Source organism: Paramormyrops kingsleyae, chromosome 14 (genome assembly GCF_048594095.1).
Source record: "Paramormyrops kingsleyae isolate MSU_618 chromosome 14, PKINGS_0.4, whole genome shotgun sequence".
In the NCBI taxonomy this organism is placed as follows: Eukaryota; Metazoa; Chordata; class Actinopteri; order Osteoglossiformes; family Mormyridae; genus Paramormyrops; species Paramormyrops kingsleyae.
Genome location: NC_132810.1, coordinates 23,633,936 through 23,652,289, shown reverse-complemented (window position 1 = coordinate 23,652,289; position 18,354 = coordinate 23,633,936). Strand labels below are relative to the sequence as shown.

Here is an 18,354-nt window from a genome sequence, read left to right as displayed (position 1 = left end):
ATGAGCAAGAGTGACTAAGATAAGAAAAGTTAGGAGAGCCTGATTTATTGAAGACAGTCACCAGGCTGTTGTCACATGTAGTGAAACAAAAAAACGGATGCTGGAAGTAAAGTGGACATGCAAGTCCCAGGAAAATGAAAAGATAATGTGGTGGTAAAGGTCCACTTGAAAAGTACAAATGCAGACATTCCACCTCTCCCTTAAACTCAGAGAGTCTCCTGCAAATTGACAGCAATTCCCTGACACCTGTGAATGGTGCACAATGTCCTAGAAATCTGTTTTTCTGCTATTCAGTGGTGGAAAAAATTAACCAGCAAGAATTTTTATCACCGCAGTTGCAAGAGGACTTCACACCTGTTTCCAGTAAGAATAAATCTGGGAAATTGCAACCTAGGTGGTTTACTAGGGAAATAAAGTATAAAGTAAGGAGGAAAAGGGCTTTGTTCCAGAAATGGAAAATAACTGATGATGACAGAATAAAGCAAGAGTATCTAAATCTACAGGCTGAGTTAAAAAAAAAATGACATTAGACGAGCTAAAAGGAATGTCGAAAGGAAGATTGCATTGGAGGCTAAGGATGACGTTAAAAGTTTCTTCCTAAAAGAGCTCTAAAAGCTTAAATTACTAATCTGCAGGATAGTAAGGGTCTTATAATTGAAAACGACATTGATATAGTAAATGAGTTCAGTGATAGTTTTGCACGGGTATTCACTGTTGAGGACACTAGTAATTTACCAGTTCTTATTACTAATCCAGCATCGTCTATAACTAATATATAACTGAAGCTGATGTTTTGCAAAGCCTGGCTAAGCTCAAAATAAATAAATCTCAGGGCCCTGATGGCATCTTACCTATAGTGTTAAAAGAGATGTGGGATATTATTTGCCGACACTTAACTTTACCGCTTCAAAAATCCTTATCTGAAGGTGTGGTACCTTCTGATTGGAAGCATGCCAACATAACGCCCATTTTCAAAAAAGGGGATGGAAGTAATTTGTCAAACTATAGGCCAATCAGTCTAACTTGGTTAACTGGTAAAGTTATGGAGGCTATAATCAAACAGAAAATGGTAGATTACCTGGACTCAAATAACATTTTGAGGGATAGCCAGCATGGATTTAGGAGAGGTAGATCCTGTTTAGCAAATCTGTTGGAGTTTTTTGAGGAAGCTACTCAGGAAGTTGATGATAAGAAGGCCTATGATGTCATCTACTTAGATTTCCAAAAGGCCTTTGATGTTGTCCCCCACAAGAGGCTCTTACTTAAACTCAAAGCGACAGGTATTTTAGGAACTGTAGCGACCTGGATTGATAACTGGTTAACAGCTAGGAAGCAGCGAGTAGTTATGAGGCACAACGTCACAGTGGGCCTGCGTTCATAGTGGGGTACCGCAGGGTTCAATTTTAGGACCACTATTGTTCCTAATTTACATAAATGATATAGACACCAATATATACAGTAAACTGGTGAAATTTGCAGATGACACCAAGGTGGGTGGTGTAGCAGATACTGAACTAGTGGCTCAGCAGCTACAGCGGGATCTTGATTTAATTAGTGACTGGGCTGATGCCTGGCAGATGAAACTTAACATAGACAAATGTAAGGTACTCCATATCTCCAGGTATGTGGAGTTTAAGTTAAGGGAGGTAATGCTAAGATTATACAATTCCTTGGTGAGACTTCACCTAGAATATTGTGTGCAGATTTGGTCACCATATCTTAAAAAGGACATTGCGGCCTTAGAAAAGGTGCAGCGTAGGGCCACAAGAATGATTCCTGGTCTTAGAGGAATGTCATACGAGGAAAGGTTAGTTGAGCTAAATCTGTTCAGCCTCAAGCAAAGGAGACTGAGGGGGGACATGATCCAGGTCTATAAGATTCTAACAGGTTTGGATGCTGTTCAAACGAATAGTTACTTCAGCATTAGTTCAAATACAAGAACTCGTGGCCATAGGTGGAAATTAGCGGGAGAACACTTCAAACTAGATTTAAGGAAGCACTTCTTTACACAGTGTGTAGTCAGTGTATGGAATAGTCTTCCTGATAACATAGTGCAAGCTGAATCATTGGGTTCCTTTAAATCAGAGCTAGATAAGATTTTAACAACTCTGAGCTATTAGTTAAGTTCTCCCCAAGCGAGCTCGATGGGCCGAATGGCCTCCTCTCGTTTGCATAGTTCTTATGTTCTTATGTTCTTCTCCAATTGGCAAGTTTTACTACTGACTACCAACCAGCCAACCCTCAGTTAATTTTTAATACCATCATAATATTCAGACAATACTGCAGTACATGGTATCTGTATTCTAAAAAGCAATAATAGTGATAAGCAGACTTTCAGTGAGAACTCATTCACTTGACAGAATGGTGTCTCATATGCCCATGTACCGTTGTTTACATAGCAATACATAGAGGCTTAGGCTAGCGACACCAAAGTTTTCTGTTTTATGGCTGTATGCTTGTTGTATATCATCATTTGCCTCATTTGTTCTTTGCACTGGGCCAGAAACATCTGCCAATTAAATGTCTTTCTCTAGTTTTATTGTAATGACTTAACTAAAATACTTATATACATTTTCTATTCCAGGAACAATACTGGCGTTCCTTGCTGTTTCACAACCACTTTGATTTCCAGTTGTCCAGTGGTTATGAAATAGATGAGGAACAAAGATGTAAAGGGCAGAAGGAACAGCAGGAACTTCTGATGAAGATGTTTGCTGTAAGCCATTTATTATTTCTTTTTTTTAGTGCATCTTTTTGGTTGAGTTTTAACCTGTTTTGTTTGTGTCTATGTGTGTGTCCAGCTGTCATGTAAGTTGGAGCGGGAGTTTCGCTGTGTGGAGCTGGCAGAGCTCATGACCCAGAATGTGGTGACGCTGGCCATACGCTATGCCTCGCGCTCTCACAGGATGGCGTTGGCACAGCGTTTGGGAGATCTCGCACTGGAAAAGACTGTCGCCGAACAGGAGGACAGTGAGCACACTGGTTACCCTGGCACCTGGAAGAAAACTAGGTAAAGTTTCATAAAGATGAAATTGATGACACTGAATGTTTTTGTTTATGCTTTACTTTAAAGTACTTGCATTCTAAATATTGATGGGAATTCTGAGCTTGAAGGGTACCTCCTTAATATCAGAAATGCTTTACATCGTTCGTACTGAATTTGAATCCCTGAGGTTGCGTGCAGTGTAGAGTAACCCCTCCCTCTCCTCTTGGCACTAGCCAGGGGCATAGGTTTCACTTTTGGGGGGGGGGGTGGTATATCAGGGTCTGAGGTGTAACATCACGTCATATAAGGCAATTCTGTAGTTGTGCTGTATACAGTTAGGTTTTTATTTGTAAACTATTGCTGTTAAATTTCATGTTATATATTGTAAATGTAACAGCAACAGTTATTCATTCTTCGCTAATATGGCAGTTTAAGTCCAGTGATGTCCCGCAATATGTTCGCTGAATTTGCAGGAATTATTATGCACAAACCACGAGATTCTGCCGTAAGTGTCAGGCCCTGCACTGTGGGAAAATTACCTCACCTCAGGGTCCATTATGATGCCCCTGTCACTGTTCTGCATCCTGTCTTCTATTACAAGAATATTAGATGGAAAGTAAGCAATTCTGCTTTCCTGTCATTACATACAGTTATAGCTATAACAATTTGAAAGTACCATAATTTATGCTGCTTCTCAACCTGTTACTACATGTAGTTATAGTGTAGTTCTATGTGTAAATACGTGTAGTTATACTGTTAAAAACTATAGCTATGTTTTTCTGATAGCTTACATTTCCTCATCAGAACGTGATTCTACTGTTAAGAGTAAAATACCTATAGTTTTTATTTGGCAAATGTCCTTAAGGCACAGTACCTCTGTTAAAAATAGTTTATTGATAAGAATTGAGTGACACAAATGCTATTGACCACTGCATTATCAGTGTTGCTATTCATGCTATCCTAACCTTTTGCAGTTTGCAAAAATAATAATTTTTATTTAAATGAATTGACATGAGGCAATTAAATCCCACCGTTTCAAATAACCAGCTGTTAATCAATAAAAGATTATGATACAAGGACTTCCATGACTTACCATACATGACTTAGACTTTACATACAAGTCATACAGTGCTCTTCGGCTCCTGTTACCTCTTTGCTTGCAGGTCTGTAAGTGAGTGTCTGCCAGCCGGAAACTATGCTTTTGGGAAACACACCTGGAGTGGAAGTTTAGACTAAACCATTTTAATTAATGGAGGGTTGGGGTTCTCTAGGTATAAACCATCAGAAATAACTTTAAATTATCTGATGAGTTATAGGTATCGTGTGCGTTTTTATTTATTTTTTTGTAAACCAAGAATTACATTTTATGATATTACTGAGGGAATCAGTCCACTCCATCTCAGCACTGGAGGAACATATCCCCCCATAGCTCCCTAAATAAGAAAATTTACAAATGACATCAAGCTCATTTCGGCTCATCAAGCTCATTTGGGGAGAACTTAACTAAACGTAGTTTCTCCTATGGTGCGAGCAGTCAGTCAGCTGTGTATAATGACCGAAGGAGGTGAAACCCCCTCCCCCAAAGTTTTCTCCCTATTGAAAAACCTTGAGATGCAGGTTTAGATTCAATTAAGTGACTGCATTTATTTTTTAGAAGTAACAATTATCTTCTTTAAAAAAAATATCTTCTGATCATTATTGAGCTGCAGGTTTAGTCTCACTTTAGAAGGAGATTGCATATATTTAAAAAAAAAAATTTAAGTATTTTTTTTACAGAAAAGAATTCAATTATGAATTTTCTGAGCTGCAGGTTTAGGTTCACTTAACGGACTGCATTTTATTTTTATTTAGAATTCAGCTATTCATTTTACTATTTTAACATACCGTACACATGTATTAATGATCCATATGTGCTACAGATGGTGTGCAATTGAAAAGTTTTTTTTTTTCCCCAGACATTTCAAAATAACACATTTTACAACTCTAATCGCAATACCAATCATTACTTAATATTTATTGCATATATAGAGCAGATGGCACTCCTATAATAAATCATGTTTAAATAAAATAATATAAAGTAAAAAATAAAACATTAGTGCACCTTGAATGAGTCTGCATACATATCATTAAAAACCTTTCGATTTCATTCAGAATTAAGCATGTACTGTAACTGAAAGGACATTTGAATTGCTGAGTATGTTTCAGTTATTTAGATTTGTATATGTCAGGTGGAACAGCCCTCACAAGGTCTCAGCATTCTTTGTGGGATGTTGTCTGTTGGGCACAAATGAGGACACATTAGAGGACTTTAGAATGAGTGATGCTGAACTGCGTGTACCGCTGCCAACAAAGCAGTGTACGCTAGCAGCAGCATGGGCAAGGAAAAATCAGCTGGCAGAAGAGCCAAATCATCTGTAGCCTGGTAAGGAATCTAAATAACAGCCCTATTGTCTTTTGTGTGAACATTTTAAAAGTCCTTAAAAACTGTAGGCTTTGTTTTGTGTGAACAAAGATCACACATAAAGTTATATATTTGCAAACTGCAGACCCAAAATTAAAAAAAGAAAACATGCAAGCATAATTAAGTCCCCGTTCCTAATTGCTGTGCTTGTTCAGCTTTATATTAAGCGCAAAGCAAAACTAAAAGTTACTGGAATGTCCAAATCCATTTCACTATCTTGATGGCAGGAAAACCAGACTTTGCAGCAGTGCAAGGCAGAAAAAAGTTGTCCTAATTATTCAGAGGTATGTTTTGGGCATAACATTCAATATACCAATCAGAAAGGTGTGTCCCCTCAGCTTTAAAAGGCAGCAGTGCATGATATACACCGGATTGCTATTACAATGGTGCATTTGCCCAGCAAGCCAGATCGCTTTTCGTCTGTCTCTTGAAATAGTATGGATGACTCCAGAATTTGATATAATAATTTTAGATGCTGTATTTAAGGCTGTACCTGTAGAGCCAGTGCCTTTTTGTGGTTAAGACAATGGGGGAATCAAAAGCAGTGAGCCAAGACCTTAGGAGGAAAAATGTGGATCTCCATTGTTCTGTTTCTCCTTAGAAGCCTTCTCCAAAACTTTCAAGGTACTACGAGCAACTATACAATCAATAGTACAAAAATATAAAAAAAAAAAAAAAAAAAAACAAAGAAAAAAAAAACTTGGGACTAGAGGTCGACCGATATGGGTTTTTCAATAGCCGATGCCGATGACGATATTTAGGAGTCAGGGTCAGCCGATGGCCGATATATGCTGCCGATATTTTTTGGCCGAAAATTGGACGTTTTCCCCTCTATTTGCATGATAAAATATCACATTAATAATAACAAACGATACACAAAATTTGTCAACTTAGCATTTATTGAATACTGACTTGTGTAAATTTAAATATAAACTTAAATAACAAAAACACAATACAACTTATAAACAACTAAAACTTATAAACAATAAAGATAGCAGCATCAGAATCTCTTTAGCAGCAAACTCATTCTTCAGCTCCCAAGCTCACCAGTCTGCTGCAGATATTGCACCTGGCTTTTCCTGGTGTTGGCTTTGTGAAATGCTGCCATACAGGATTAGATTTTTGTTCAGCCATCAGACAGCAATTACTAAAACAGAAGAATAAATGCAAGGTTAGAATTTTTATCTTCATCTTCAATTCATTCTACAATTCCAGTATTCCATGCACATTAAAACAATTACACTCTAATACATTTTGAAGAAAAAAAACACTAAGTGCATCATGGTATGATGAGTAGTGTACACTAACATGTTGTTTCTGTTGTTAGCAGACAGATAGCTTAAAGCCAAATTCACAATCGGAATCTAGTGATCCCGGAAAATAAAATAAAATAACTGTCGTATTGCACAGCCTTGTATGCAAGGACAACATAAGCCCCTAGTGATTGTGACATTGTCTACGTATAAGCCCGTATAAAGGATGGACATGTTTAATGAGGAAACTAACTGCGCAAAGTCATGCACTTTTTATCTAGACGTCTGACAAATTGTTTGATTCTCCGGTCTCAAATGAAAAAAAGTTGCACAGAAGGACCATTGTCAGCATCAGCTCAAGTAAATGGTAACCACGCTTTCGAACAAACACTTTTCTCCGCCACGCATTGTTCTTAGCAGCTCTGTGTCTCCGAGGACGGCGCTGTCTGTGATCAGGGCAGAGTAACGCAACTCTCACACACGCTGCAGTATTTGAGAGCTGCCTGCTCCGCCCCACACACTCACAGAGTGAAACTCTCCGACACAAGAAAAAAAACATAACTGATAACATCAGGCTGATATGGTAATAATTAAAATGTTAACAATTAAAATGATTTTTAACGATTAAAAAACGTCTGTGAGCCCACCAATAAGCTCACAAAACGAACTCTATTAGAATCAATGATCCTTAATGTTACCTGTAAACTACAGTTGGTTGAAGGCTCATTATCATTACCCCAGTTCCCAATAGCGTAATTCGTGTTTTCTTTTAAAGCAACATTTCATAGCAAACTACTTAAATAAACAGGTCATTGAAAGATCAGAATTTAAGCCTTACCGTTTTATCCCAGGACTTTTCCAAAACTTCTGGCTGTGGTCCTGCACAAGGCAGCATGGGTCACGTGTTCCACAGCAACAATAACACTGGGCTGCCTGCAGACGTGCCTGTCTGAAAATCGGCGTAGTGCACTCGGATATCGGCCGATACCGATACATTAAAAAATGCTAAATATCGGCCCGATATATCGACCGGCCGATATATCGGTCGACCTCTACTTGGGACCATACAGACTTTTAGATATTCATGAAGGATGCACAAATTAACTCCCAGGCTTCATGAACAATGAGTATTATCTGGAAATTCTGAAGCAACACTTCAAGACCTCTGTCAGAAAGTTAAAACTTTGTTAGGCAAGCATATATGTAAAGTTATAAGAAATTTGCTTGCAGGTGACAAGGTGAAAGGATTGGAAGTGACCATTAGGTATGTGAATGTATAGTCAAATAATCACTTAACTGTTGGGCGTACTGTTGTTCAAATACTGAAATTAAAATCTTGGAATTATATTTGTCGTATATCGGGATCGGGGAGTGGTTTTTCCAGCTGAGGCTGCTGGGATTGCTGCACTGTCCGGGAGTGGTGTAGACGCTGTGTGCACTTGTGTTGTGTTGTACGCCTGTTGAAGCAGTTAACTGGAATTATTTGGAAGTTTACCTGTGTGCCAGTACGGTTATGTGGGTGGTTGTTGTTTAATTTTTTAAGTTTTATTTAATTTTCTTTTCTCTGTCTGCGTGAGTACTTGTCTGTCCTTGTTAATTGACAGCGCAAGTGTTATCGATCGCTGCAGGTGTCGCACGAGCGGCGTTTCTGTCCGTGTACCTTTGCTGCGAATTAGGGCTGGGCGATATGACGATATTATCATATATGGACGATGTCTCCTAAGAATCATGATGTCGATGTTGAAAATCAGTACCACACGATAATCGAAAATATCGGAAAATAACAATTAGGCTATAAAGAGGAAGGAGCTAAATATAAATTTTAATAGCCTAGTAGAAGCCTATCATTCACTTACCTTTTTTGTTTTTAATTCATGCATACACCTTAAAGCACATCATTAAAAGGTTAAGAAGCCGCTGTATCTATTTTCATTGTGCAGAGAAGCGCGTTAAAAAGCAACACTGTAGCCTATACTTTGACTACAGTTTAAAATATCTTTAGAAATATTAAACATTAATTAGCACTAGCAGAACAGAAATAATAGGTTTATAATAATTAAGCAAATGAAACACAGAAAAAGCAAATCAAATTCAATTTATTGACAAACTGCATTTATCAGCAACCCATAGGCTATTCAACAAGTTCTTCCGTTTGAAAACAAATGGTGGGCGTCCAAAAAAAATAAAAAATTAAATCAACTGCGTTCGAAAATCACAACTAAAAATGAAAATGCATTATTTCGATTTAAGACCCAATATATTTATAACATATTATATGTTATATTAATTAGCACTAGAATAAAAGAATAAAACAAACAAATGGAAAAATTTGAACCTAACATTTATTAAACATTGCCTAAGGAGTTCATCTAACGCAGATTTCTGGACAGGAAAACCAGCATATTCACCTTTTCCGGGGTTAAAGCGTTACGGAATGGAGTGACAATTTGACCTGCTGTGCTAAAAACCCTCTCCGACGGACTACTTGTTGCAGGCACACACAAGAATTTTCGGACTGCACAAGACATGAGGGGAAAGCGACGTTCGTTATTCTTCCACCACGCAAGTGGATTCTCTTCTCCGTCAATTACATCCTCCAAAAGATAGGCCGTAAGCCAGTCGCTGCCCGAGCCGCGTCGCTTGTGGGGGGTTTTTTGGCCTTTCCAAGGAGACCACTCAATGTGATTTTTTTCTTTTTCAAAGGCGTTTCTTGAGAGCTCGTGCTTGGTTGTTCTTCTTCAGTATTCTCGTGATTTTTGTTTTGAAAGCAGTCATTAATGGCATCAAGGAGTTCGTTCTTAGTTTGCTCCATTTTGTCCAAATTAAAGCCACCTCTGTAGTGGGAATCAAGCATAGCGCTGATTCGGAGAAGTTTCTGGGTTGCAGTATTGTCATATTTGGAGTCTAATTCCTTCAAAATGCCCGTCTTAATTTTTCTGCTTAGCTGTGTGTCGTCATCTGATTCCGCTAAAGTGCGACGTGTGTGCTCGAGCACTGGGGTGACAGACGAAACCGTAACGTAAGACTCTCCTGACAAAACGTCGGTCAAGTCTGCTACAGGCTTTAACCCGCTGCTTACTGCCTCCAGGACTGAAATATCTTGCCAGGTTAAGCTTGGTAGTGGACGCCGGCTTTTGTCATCCGCAAACACCCGGCGTATTGCTGGAGCCTGCTCCAGAATCCTTTCAGTCATTTTTAGCTTTGAGCCCCAGCGCGTGGGGCAGTCCTACAATTAATAAATAAACAATATTAATCATGGGCTGTATTTTTTTTTCTAAAAATGAGTGTCATTTAACATAAATATAAAAGTGTTTTATATTTGTTTTTTTTTTTAAAGATAGATCTAACTTACATGTTGTATTCTGTCAAACTGTATTCATTAACAGTGTAGTTGTTATGTAAAAATGTTAGGCTATGTCAGGCCTATTAAATACTTATCGATATTGGTGTTGGAATAAAATATATCAAAACATATAAAACTGGATAGCCTATAGCTTACCGTTACGAGAGAGTGATGAGGGATGTTAAGCTCTTCTTGCGCTCTCATGAGTTCACGTCTTCTGTGCCAGCTCTTCGAGAACGCCCCGTTAATTGCCCGGCAAACGCCAAACGCTCAGTCTGTACTGGCCTTCTCCTTTTGTAGTGAATTGGTAATGGCTACATTCAAATTATGCCCAAAGCAGTTAAGCCACTGCCAATTTAACTGCCGTATGGCTGCAACGATATTAGCGCCGTTGTCTGTGGTAACACACGAAATTTTTCCTTCATCGATGCGCCATTCATTTACGCTTTCCAACAGACTTTCTGCTAAATAGTCTGCATTGTGACTCTCTGGAACGTAAATGGTTCCCAAGCAGTTTGATTGAAGAACCCAGTCTTTATCTATGTAGTGAGCAGTAATGGACATGTAAGGTGTCATCGTATTGCTGCTGGACCACATGTCTGTCGTAAACACGACATAATCCGCGCTGTTAATGTTTGTCATGACCTCAGTTTTCAGTGTATTATACAGCTCTGAAATAGCTGTTCTTGAAAAATACTTCCGATTGGGAATTTCATATTGATGATCAAAGGTGTGCAACATGGCCTGGAATTCGCCCCTGTCCACGAGACTAAGAGGCATCATCTCTTTAACCAAAAACCGCGTCACGGCAAGAGTGCACTGTTTCCATTTTAAGCTGGATTTTTCGTACTTCTTTGCACCAGCGAATGCAGCAGTAATCAGTGTTTGATTACATTTTTCACGGCTTTTTGTTGCAGTTGAAGAGTGGGGCTCAAAGGTGGCAGCTACTGCTGGATGATGTATTTGTATGTGGCTGCGGAGATTAGTGGTCTGTGCGTCTTTCACCTTTACTTTTTTCTTGCAAATCCTGCAGATAGCCTCAGTCGGATCTTCAGGTTCACCATTCGCACCTGGTTTAAAACCAAAATACTGCCAAATGAAGGATGAACATCGTTTCTTTGATATTAGGTCGTCCTCATCCATTTTTACAGCGAAGAATCTGACGTCAACTAGGCGCGAACGTGAACACGGGCGCGTCAGGGCAGAACAGGGCGGGGCAGACAATATTATCAAATATCACGATATTTTTAAAGGCGATAATCGATAAAAAAAAATTTACATATCGCCCAGCCCTACTGCGAACACCCGTGGGGTAATATTATCTAACGTCGGTAACATTAACACTAAAAGGGCAGTGGCTCCTGAGTTTTGCTCGGTCGCCAGTTGAGGCCGGGAGGACATTTTCCATATTTTTCCCGCTCCGGCAGTAGGTTTTTTGTGGTTTTTCGGCCTCCCTAGAGCAACTTTGTTGATTGGTGGGTCAGCTTCGAGAACTGTGGACCCAGAGATGTCAAACATCTATCCCAAAGTGCTACAAATGCTTTTATTTAGCACAAACTCAGTACCAATAGTCTGAGACCACTTAGAATGTTATTCTATTTTTTGTTAAAATCAACTTTTAAACATATGCTTTTCAAAAACCTATTTTCAGACATGCTGAGAAACTATAAAAAATTATAGACATTTCTAGCCAAGACTTTTGAGCTCTGAAGCTTATAGACACAGGGGTTGGCTACACGTAGGTGAAAGAGACATTCTGAAATTTAATGTGGTTTGATTACTAAAGTGTTAGAACTTTGGAGTGACACTCTTTTTCTCAAAGTCAGTGCCCTGCACAATGAATATTGATGAGATAGTTGTCCCCATATCTGTAGTAGTTTGCATTCTGTTAATGGCCCATCAGTCTGGAATGTCACTGCACCCCACACCATCACTTTGGAAAGGTAGTTTGAAACGCAAGAAAAGTAGCAACAATAACATCCTTTTCACAGTTTATTGGTAGATGGAATGAAAAATGAAAAACTGTGACCATATAAATATGATGCAGTGCAGAGTTGACAGAAATAAAATAATTCACTATTAACGCTCTGGGGACAAGGGCATTGTCGCGTATCTTTCTCATGTATTTCAGTTTATATCTCGCTGAAATCATTATGTAAAATCATGGAAAAAAAACACTCACTAAATCCATAATCTGTCTTCTTTTCAAAACTTCCATTGTCAGAAGTATTAAAGTTTTTAAAATTAGGTTAAATCGGCAAAAAACAAGCAATGTCACCTTTCTTTGTTTTAGTTGCATCGGGGGCGTTTCTCAGCTGAAGATCGCTATTCACGTTCTAAATAGGCTGGGTTTGAATCAGCGATCTTGTGATTACAGGCACTCAGGCTTAGCCCACTGAGCCATGAACACAGGTATGAGATTTGCTGCTGAAAGTGGCAACACAGGCGCAAAGCTTCAGCGGCAGAGACGTATCCGTGTGCTATATTGTAGCCGATCAGTGTAAACACTACCCAGACATGTGCTCTTGTTTATTTCAATCACAATGGGCGTATTCACATATTTCTTTACCCAGTACTAACTGTCGGATTATGTTATTATAATGCGAATAGTGCTATTTGCAAGTGGGTGGGTGATCAGAGCTGCTTCGAGACGCAGACGCTTAAGTCAGTCTCTCTTGTTCTTTCTATTCGCATCACGAAGCTGTACAAATATATTTAGTTTCTACCTATATATATTTGAAAAGTAGACCGTCCAAGGTTTCTGTGGGTGTTTTTTAAATGTGTATATGACAAAAACTCGCAGAGTTATTTAAACGGTTTGGCGAAGTTTCTGTCAGATCCCGCCGGCAGGATCGCCGACTCCAGAGGGTTAACATAGATAAATGTAAGGTAATCTATGCAGGGAGCAGAAATATAAAGTACAGATATTTTATGGGTTCCACTGAAAAAAAGGTAGCTGATTACGAACAAGATCTGTGTGTCTGTTGATGCTTCCATGTCCCACTCTCGCCAGTGTGGGGAAACAATAAAAAAAGGCCAATAGAATGTTGGGTTACATCTCTAGGTGTGTGGAGTTTAAGTCAAGGGAGGTGATGCTACGATTATATAATTCCTTGGTAAGACCCCACCTAGAATATTGTGTGCAGGTTTGGTCACCATACCTTAAGAAGGACATTGCTGCCTTGGAAACTGTGCGACGCAGGGCTACAAGAATGATTCCTGGTCTTAGAGGAATGTCTTATGAGGGGAGGTTAGCTGAGCTGAATCTGTTTAGCCTCCAGCAAAGCAGACTAAGGCGGGACATGATCCAGGTATATAAGATCTGGATCTTATATCTGGATGCTGTTCAGCCAAATGGCTATTTCAATATTAGTCTAAATACTGGAACTCGTGGCCATAAGTGGAAATTAACGGGAGAACATTTCAAACTGGATTTAAGGAAGCACTTCTTTACACAGCGTGTAGTCAGAGTATGGAATAGTCTTCCTGCTAGTGTAGCGCAAGCTAAAACCCTGGGTTTCTTTAAATCAGAGCTAGATAAGATTTTAACAACTCTGAGCTATTAGTTAAGTTCTCCCCAAACGAGCTTGATGGGCTGAATGGCCTCCTCTCTTCTGTAATTTTTTTTTAATTTTCCTTTTTTACTCCCTCCACCACCCCCTCTCTGCGGAGGACTACTTTATTTATTTACTTACTTACTTACTTACTTACTTACTTACTTACTTCCTCCCTCAAGAGAAGGCGAGGGAGAGAGAAGGGGGGAAACAAAGTAGAAGGGGGAAAGAGAGAGAGGGAGAGAGAGGAGAGAAAAGAAAAAAACAAAACAGATAATCTGCTTCCATATCTGCTGAAAAGAGAGAGACAACATACAACATCTGTACTAATCACAACGACCACCAAACGTTAAATGTTGTTGAACAGCACACACAACCAGTATTATAACACATGCCCAGAAGCAACAGCCGATCAAGACAGTGTGTGTCCGTGAGCACGCGTCCGTGAGCACCTGTGTGCACACCTGTGTGTGTCAGCGCACTGGTGTTCCTAAGGTTTCTCCATGTAAATGTCTAGTAGTGTGTGTGGGGAGCCACAGCCCCGCCCACCCAGGACATGAAGTTGACACAGAGGAGACCCGGGCCCTAGACATCCAGAGGCCCCACAGGGCACGGGAACCCCAGGAGGACCACCGCAGGGACAATTGCAGCCCCCACCCAGAAAAGGGCAGAGGAGTGATCCGGCAGCCACATTGCAGGAGCCCCAGGGGGCCGTGGCGGCGAGCACGCAGGCCCCGCCGGCGGCCGGCCACACCAGGGCAGACCGGGCCCAGAGATCCAAGGGCCCCCCCACCCCCCATCCGGGGCCCCGACAGAGCCTAAAGGGCCAGGCCTCGGCAGGCAACCGCCGAGAGTGAGCCAGCACACACCAGAGCATCCAGTCCCGGACATCGAGAGCCCCCAACGCATCGGCAGCCGGGGGCCTCATCCACCGGCAGGGAGTGTGGGGGGGGGCAACAGAGCCTGAGATGTTATTCCAGGTGGAGTGTAAGACCCAACCTGACACATTCGTATAGACAAACAGACATACACATACACAAGCATACGTTCCCACCCTCATGCGCACATAAACAAATATTCACCCATGCGCCCAACATGGAGACACACAGAAATGAACGCCGTACACACATTCACACTCCCCATACTGTATATACTCTATACTCCGAGATTCAGGCACCACCACCCCCAGAGGGGCAATCTGCCACCAGACCCCGGAGATGGACCCCTTTTTTTTTTTTCTCTCTGGCGTGAGGACAAGAAGACCACCCCGGACCCCGCAGCAGCCGAGAAGCCCACCAGACCCAGACCCCGACCGGACGGCCAGCTCTTCTCAGCCCCCGGCTCCAGATGGCGAACAGAGAACGGGGGTGTGAAAAGACCCCATGCCTCCCTCCACCCGCTCATATGTGGTGTTGGTGCGTGTTGTTCTAAAGCGCTTTAAAACAGGGGAAGGACATGGTGCTAACCACCCTCTGCCAATCAGCAGCTGGTGTCAGCTCGGCCCCTCCCCAGAACCCTCAATGTCTATGTGCAACTTAAAATTGAGAAGTGGGCACTGACACCAGAGGTAAGGCTGAGTGAACAGACCGCCCTCCGGACGCCATTTTGTGTGCCCACCCCCAAGGCCCTAAATGTATGTGTCATGAGAGAGTAAGTAATGAGAGTGTCTAAGTTGTGGTGTATGATTGAGATACAGGTGGTCACGGGGGAACAGAGGAGGAATACCTCCCCTGCATCCCAGCGACGAACCTGCACCTCAAAGCCCTACATGTGTGTTGGAGTGATGGAGCGGGAGGAGGGAAGCACTTAGGGATGGGGAGGAAAGGACTGGGGGGGGGGGCAAGTACCCCCCCTCTGGAGCCAGCTCCCCCGCTGACCCCCATAAGCACCTCCATTCCCCGGAATCCACCCAGGGCGTTGTTGTTCCAAGTATTTAATACCTTTACCACTCCAATCTGGGAAGTTTATCATATTATTGTTTAGTAGTATGTCAGGGTTGTTCCAGATGGGAGTACGTTTGCATGGGATTAATGAAGACTCAGTCGTTTTTAGAAACTTCCACCATGCTGTCAGAGAAGAGCTGATACGAATGCTTCAAAAGCATCAGTGTCGTTTAATGTTTGAGCTAATGAATGGTAGATCCGAAATCTCTATGTTATTGCATAGAGCCTGTTCTACGTCTAGCTAAGGTTCATCTAAGAGGGTATGTTTTAGCCACCCTGAGATTTTTTGAAGCCTGTTGGCTAAGAAGTAGTGGTGAAAGTTAGGCAGATCTAGTCCTCCTTTGTCCTTGGTCCTTTGCAGCGTTTTTAAGCTAATACGCGGTGGTTTGTCTTTCCAAGGGAATTTAGAGATGGCGGAGTCCAGAGATCTAAACCAGTCAGGTGATGGTTTGCTCGGGATCATTGCAAATAAATAACACTGGTCAACAGTGAAAAAAAGGTCTAACTTTTTATGGCTGATCTAGGATAATTTTAATGCGCTAAATCCAAAAATCACATTGGTTTTGCGCTACCAGGTCAACTTTTTGATCTATTGTCGAAATTAGATAAACTGATGCCATGCAAAGCATTACGTAAACTACATTGTGTGCGTGCGTGTGTGTTTGTCATTTATAGGCCTGTACTTAAAATTTTGTTGCTGCATATTACAAATATTGTTATTTAGAGTTTCAAAGTTAATGAGATGGCATCATTAAGAAGATCTTGCAGAAATAAGCCTGATGTCTTTTGTTACATTTGCGGCGAATACACTCTTGATCATAACAGGAAACCAATCACAAGTTTCGTAAAGCGTGCATACCTTGCTTATTTCAGTATGGCACTAGGTGACCAAGACAAAGCTTGGGCACCACACATGGTATGCAAAAACTGCACTGAGTATCTGCGTCAGTGGACCAAGGGTAGTTTGGAATACCCATGGTCTGGAGGGATCCGAGAAACCATGGCACTGATTGCTACTTTTGCGCTATTGATGTGACTGGGATAAACAGAAAAAACCGGAACAACCTGACATATCCTGATCTTGAATCAGCACGTCGTCCTGTAGCTCATTGCGATGAAATCCCAATACTTGTCTTTGGAGAACTTCCTGTAATTAGCGACCAAGACTCTCCCAGTGCTCATCACAGATCCTCAGTTCGAAAAGTCAATGAACGAAGTGGAGCTGGAAGCGTGGAAGGCTTTTGTTATGGTTGTGAAAAACTTTCTGGGCAACAATAAGGCCCCTAACTACGCGGAACTTGTCACGAATATGTTGACTGCTTTCAGGAACCTCGGATGCAACATGAGCATCAAGATGCATTACTTATACTCACATATGGATCGGTTTATGGAAACTCTTGGATCTATGAGTGATGAACAGGGCGAGCGTTTCCATCAGGAGATGAAGGAGATGGAGAACAGGTACCAAGGTCGGTGGGATGCAGTAATGATGGCGGACTACTGTTGGAATCTGACTAGAGACATCCCTGCCGCTGGACATTCCAGAACTTCAAGGAAAAGGAAATTTAAGCCCCAAGTTTTGAACAGTGATGATTGAACATACAATTTGCATATATAAAATTAATTTTGTGGTAAATTAAAATTTTTCGAGACAGAAAATCGCACTATTTTAAAATCAACTTAGCTGAAAAACCTGACCTGATCTACAAAAACTGATGCCATATTTGTGTTCTGTGGGCCAGAAATATGTTAAATCAGCAGAAATATATTAGACAACTCACAAAAAAAAATTTTTGTAACCCTGTGTAATTAATTCTTGGCAACACCATCATTTTTATTGAGGCGACCCGTCCCATGAGTGATATGGGTAGGGACTTCCATCTAGCCAGATCATCCTCTACCTTCTTTAAAATTGGGATGTGGTTTAATTTAGTTAAATCTGCCAGCCTAGGTGAAACATAAATACCTAAATATTTGATATCTCCAGATTGCAGTGGAGTGGAGGAAGAATTCTGAAAGGAGCAGTTAATTGGAAGAACTGTGGATTTTAAGCAGCTTATCGAATAATCTGAGACTCTTGAGAAAGAGTTTATTAATGTAATTACCTCAGAGAGAGTGGTTTGTGAATGCTGGAGAAAGAGTAACACATCATCCACATACAGACTGACCTTATGTTCCACATTCTTGCATTTGATGCCTTTAATCACTATAGCCTGTCTAATTGCTGCTGCTAGTGGTTCAATAAAAATTGCAAACAGTGAGGGGGAGAGAGGGCAAATTTCTTATGTTCTTACATGAGCTTTACAGTGTCATCAAAAAAGAAGTCATGTTTGGTACTATTTTAAACAGTATTGATATGTGCAAGAACTGCAATGCTATTTCCTAATTCATTTTGTTCCTTTGACAAACTTGGTCCACAATTAATCAAAGCACAAAGTCTTTAATTTGTCTGAGGGTTGTCTTAGCCCATGCTGACATTAAGTATATATTTAAATGTACTTAAGTACATGTTTAGGTTCAGATGTATTAGACCTATTACAGTACATTTATTCTTTTGTGTACTGTTCGGTACATCGTCTTCTATTTTGTAGGCAAAGTGAAATGAATGGATACATTTCTTGACATGGACTGAACCTAAAATCACAAGTAGATGTTCAACATGGAAAAAATTAAGCTAATTGTGCCTGTGGTGGCTAGTGCTGCTTAGTCAGTCGGGAAGCTCTCACTTTGCCATTACAAGTCAATTTCCAATCAGTTTGTCAAATAGGTTATACCAAACTCAGATATGTCATTTAAGGCACTTTTGCCTGGAAA

The 18,354-nt window shown here is 40.8% G+C and overlaps 1 protein-coding gene across 2 annotated transcripts in view; it reads left to right on the top strand.

Annotated features, from left to right (window-relative positions):
• Positions 1 to 18,354, top strand: part of wdhd1 (WD repeat and HMG-box DNA binding protein 1) — a 79,593-nt gene that overhangs the window by 35,019 nt on the left and 26,220 nt on the right. For both annotated transcript variants that reach the window (XM_023839908.2, XM_023839909.2), the window contains exons 18-19: positions 2,585 to 2,716; positions 2,802 to 3,010. In XM_023839908.2, the coding sequence (XP_023695676.2) occupies positions 2,585 to 2,716; positions 2,802 to 3,010 (341 nt within the window). The remainder of the gene's footprint in view (positions 1 to 2,584; positions 2,717 to 2,801; positions 3,011 to 18,354) is intronic.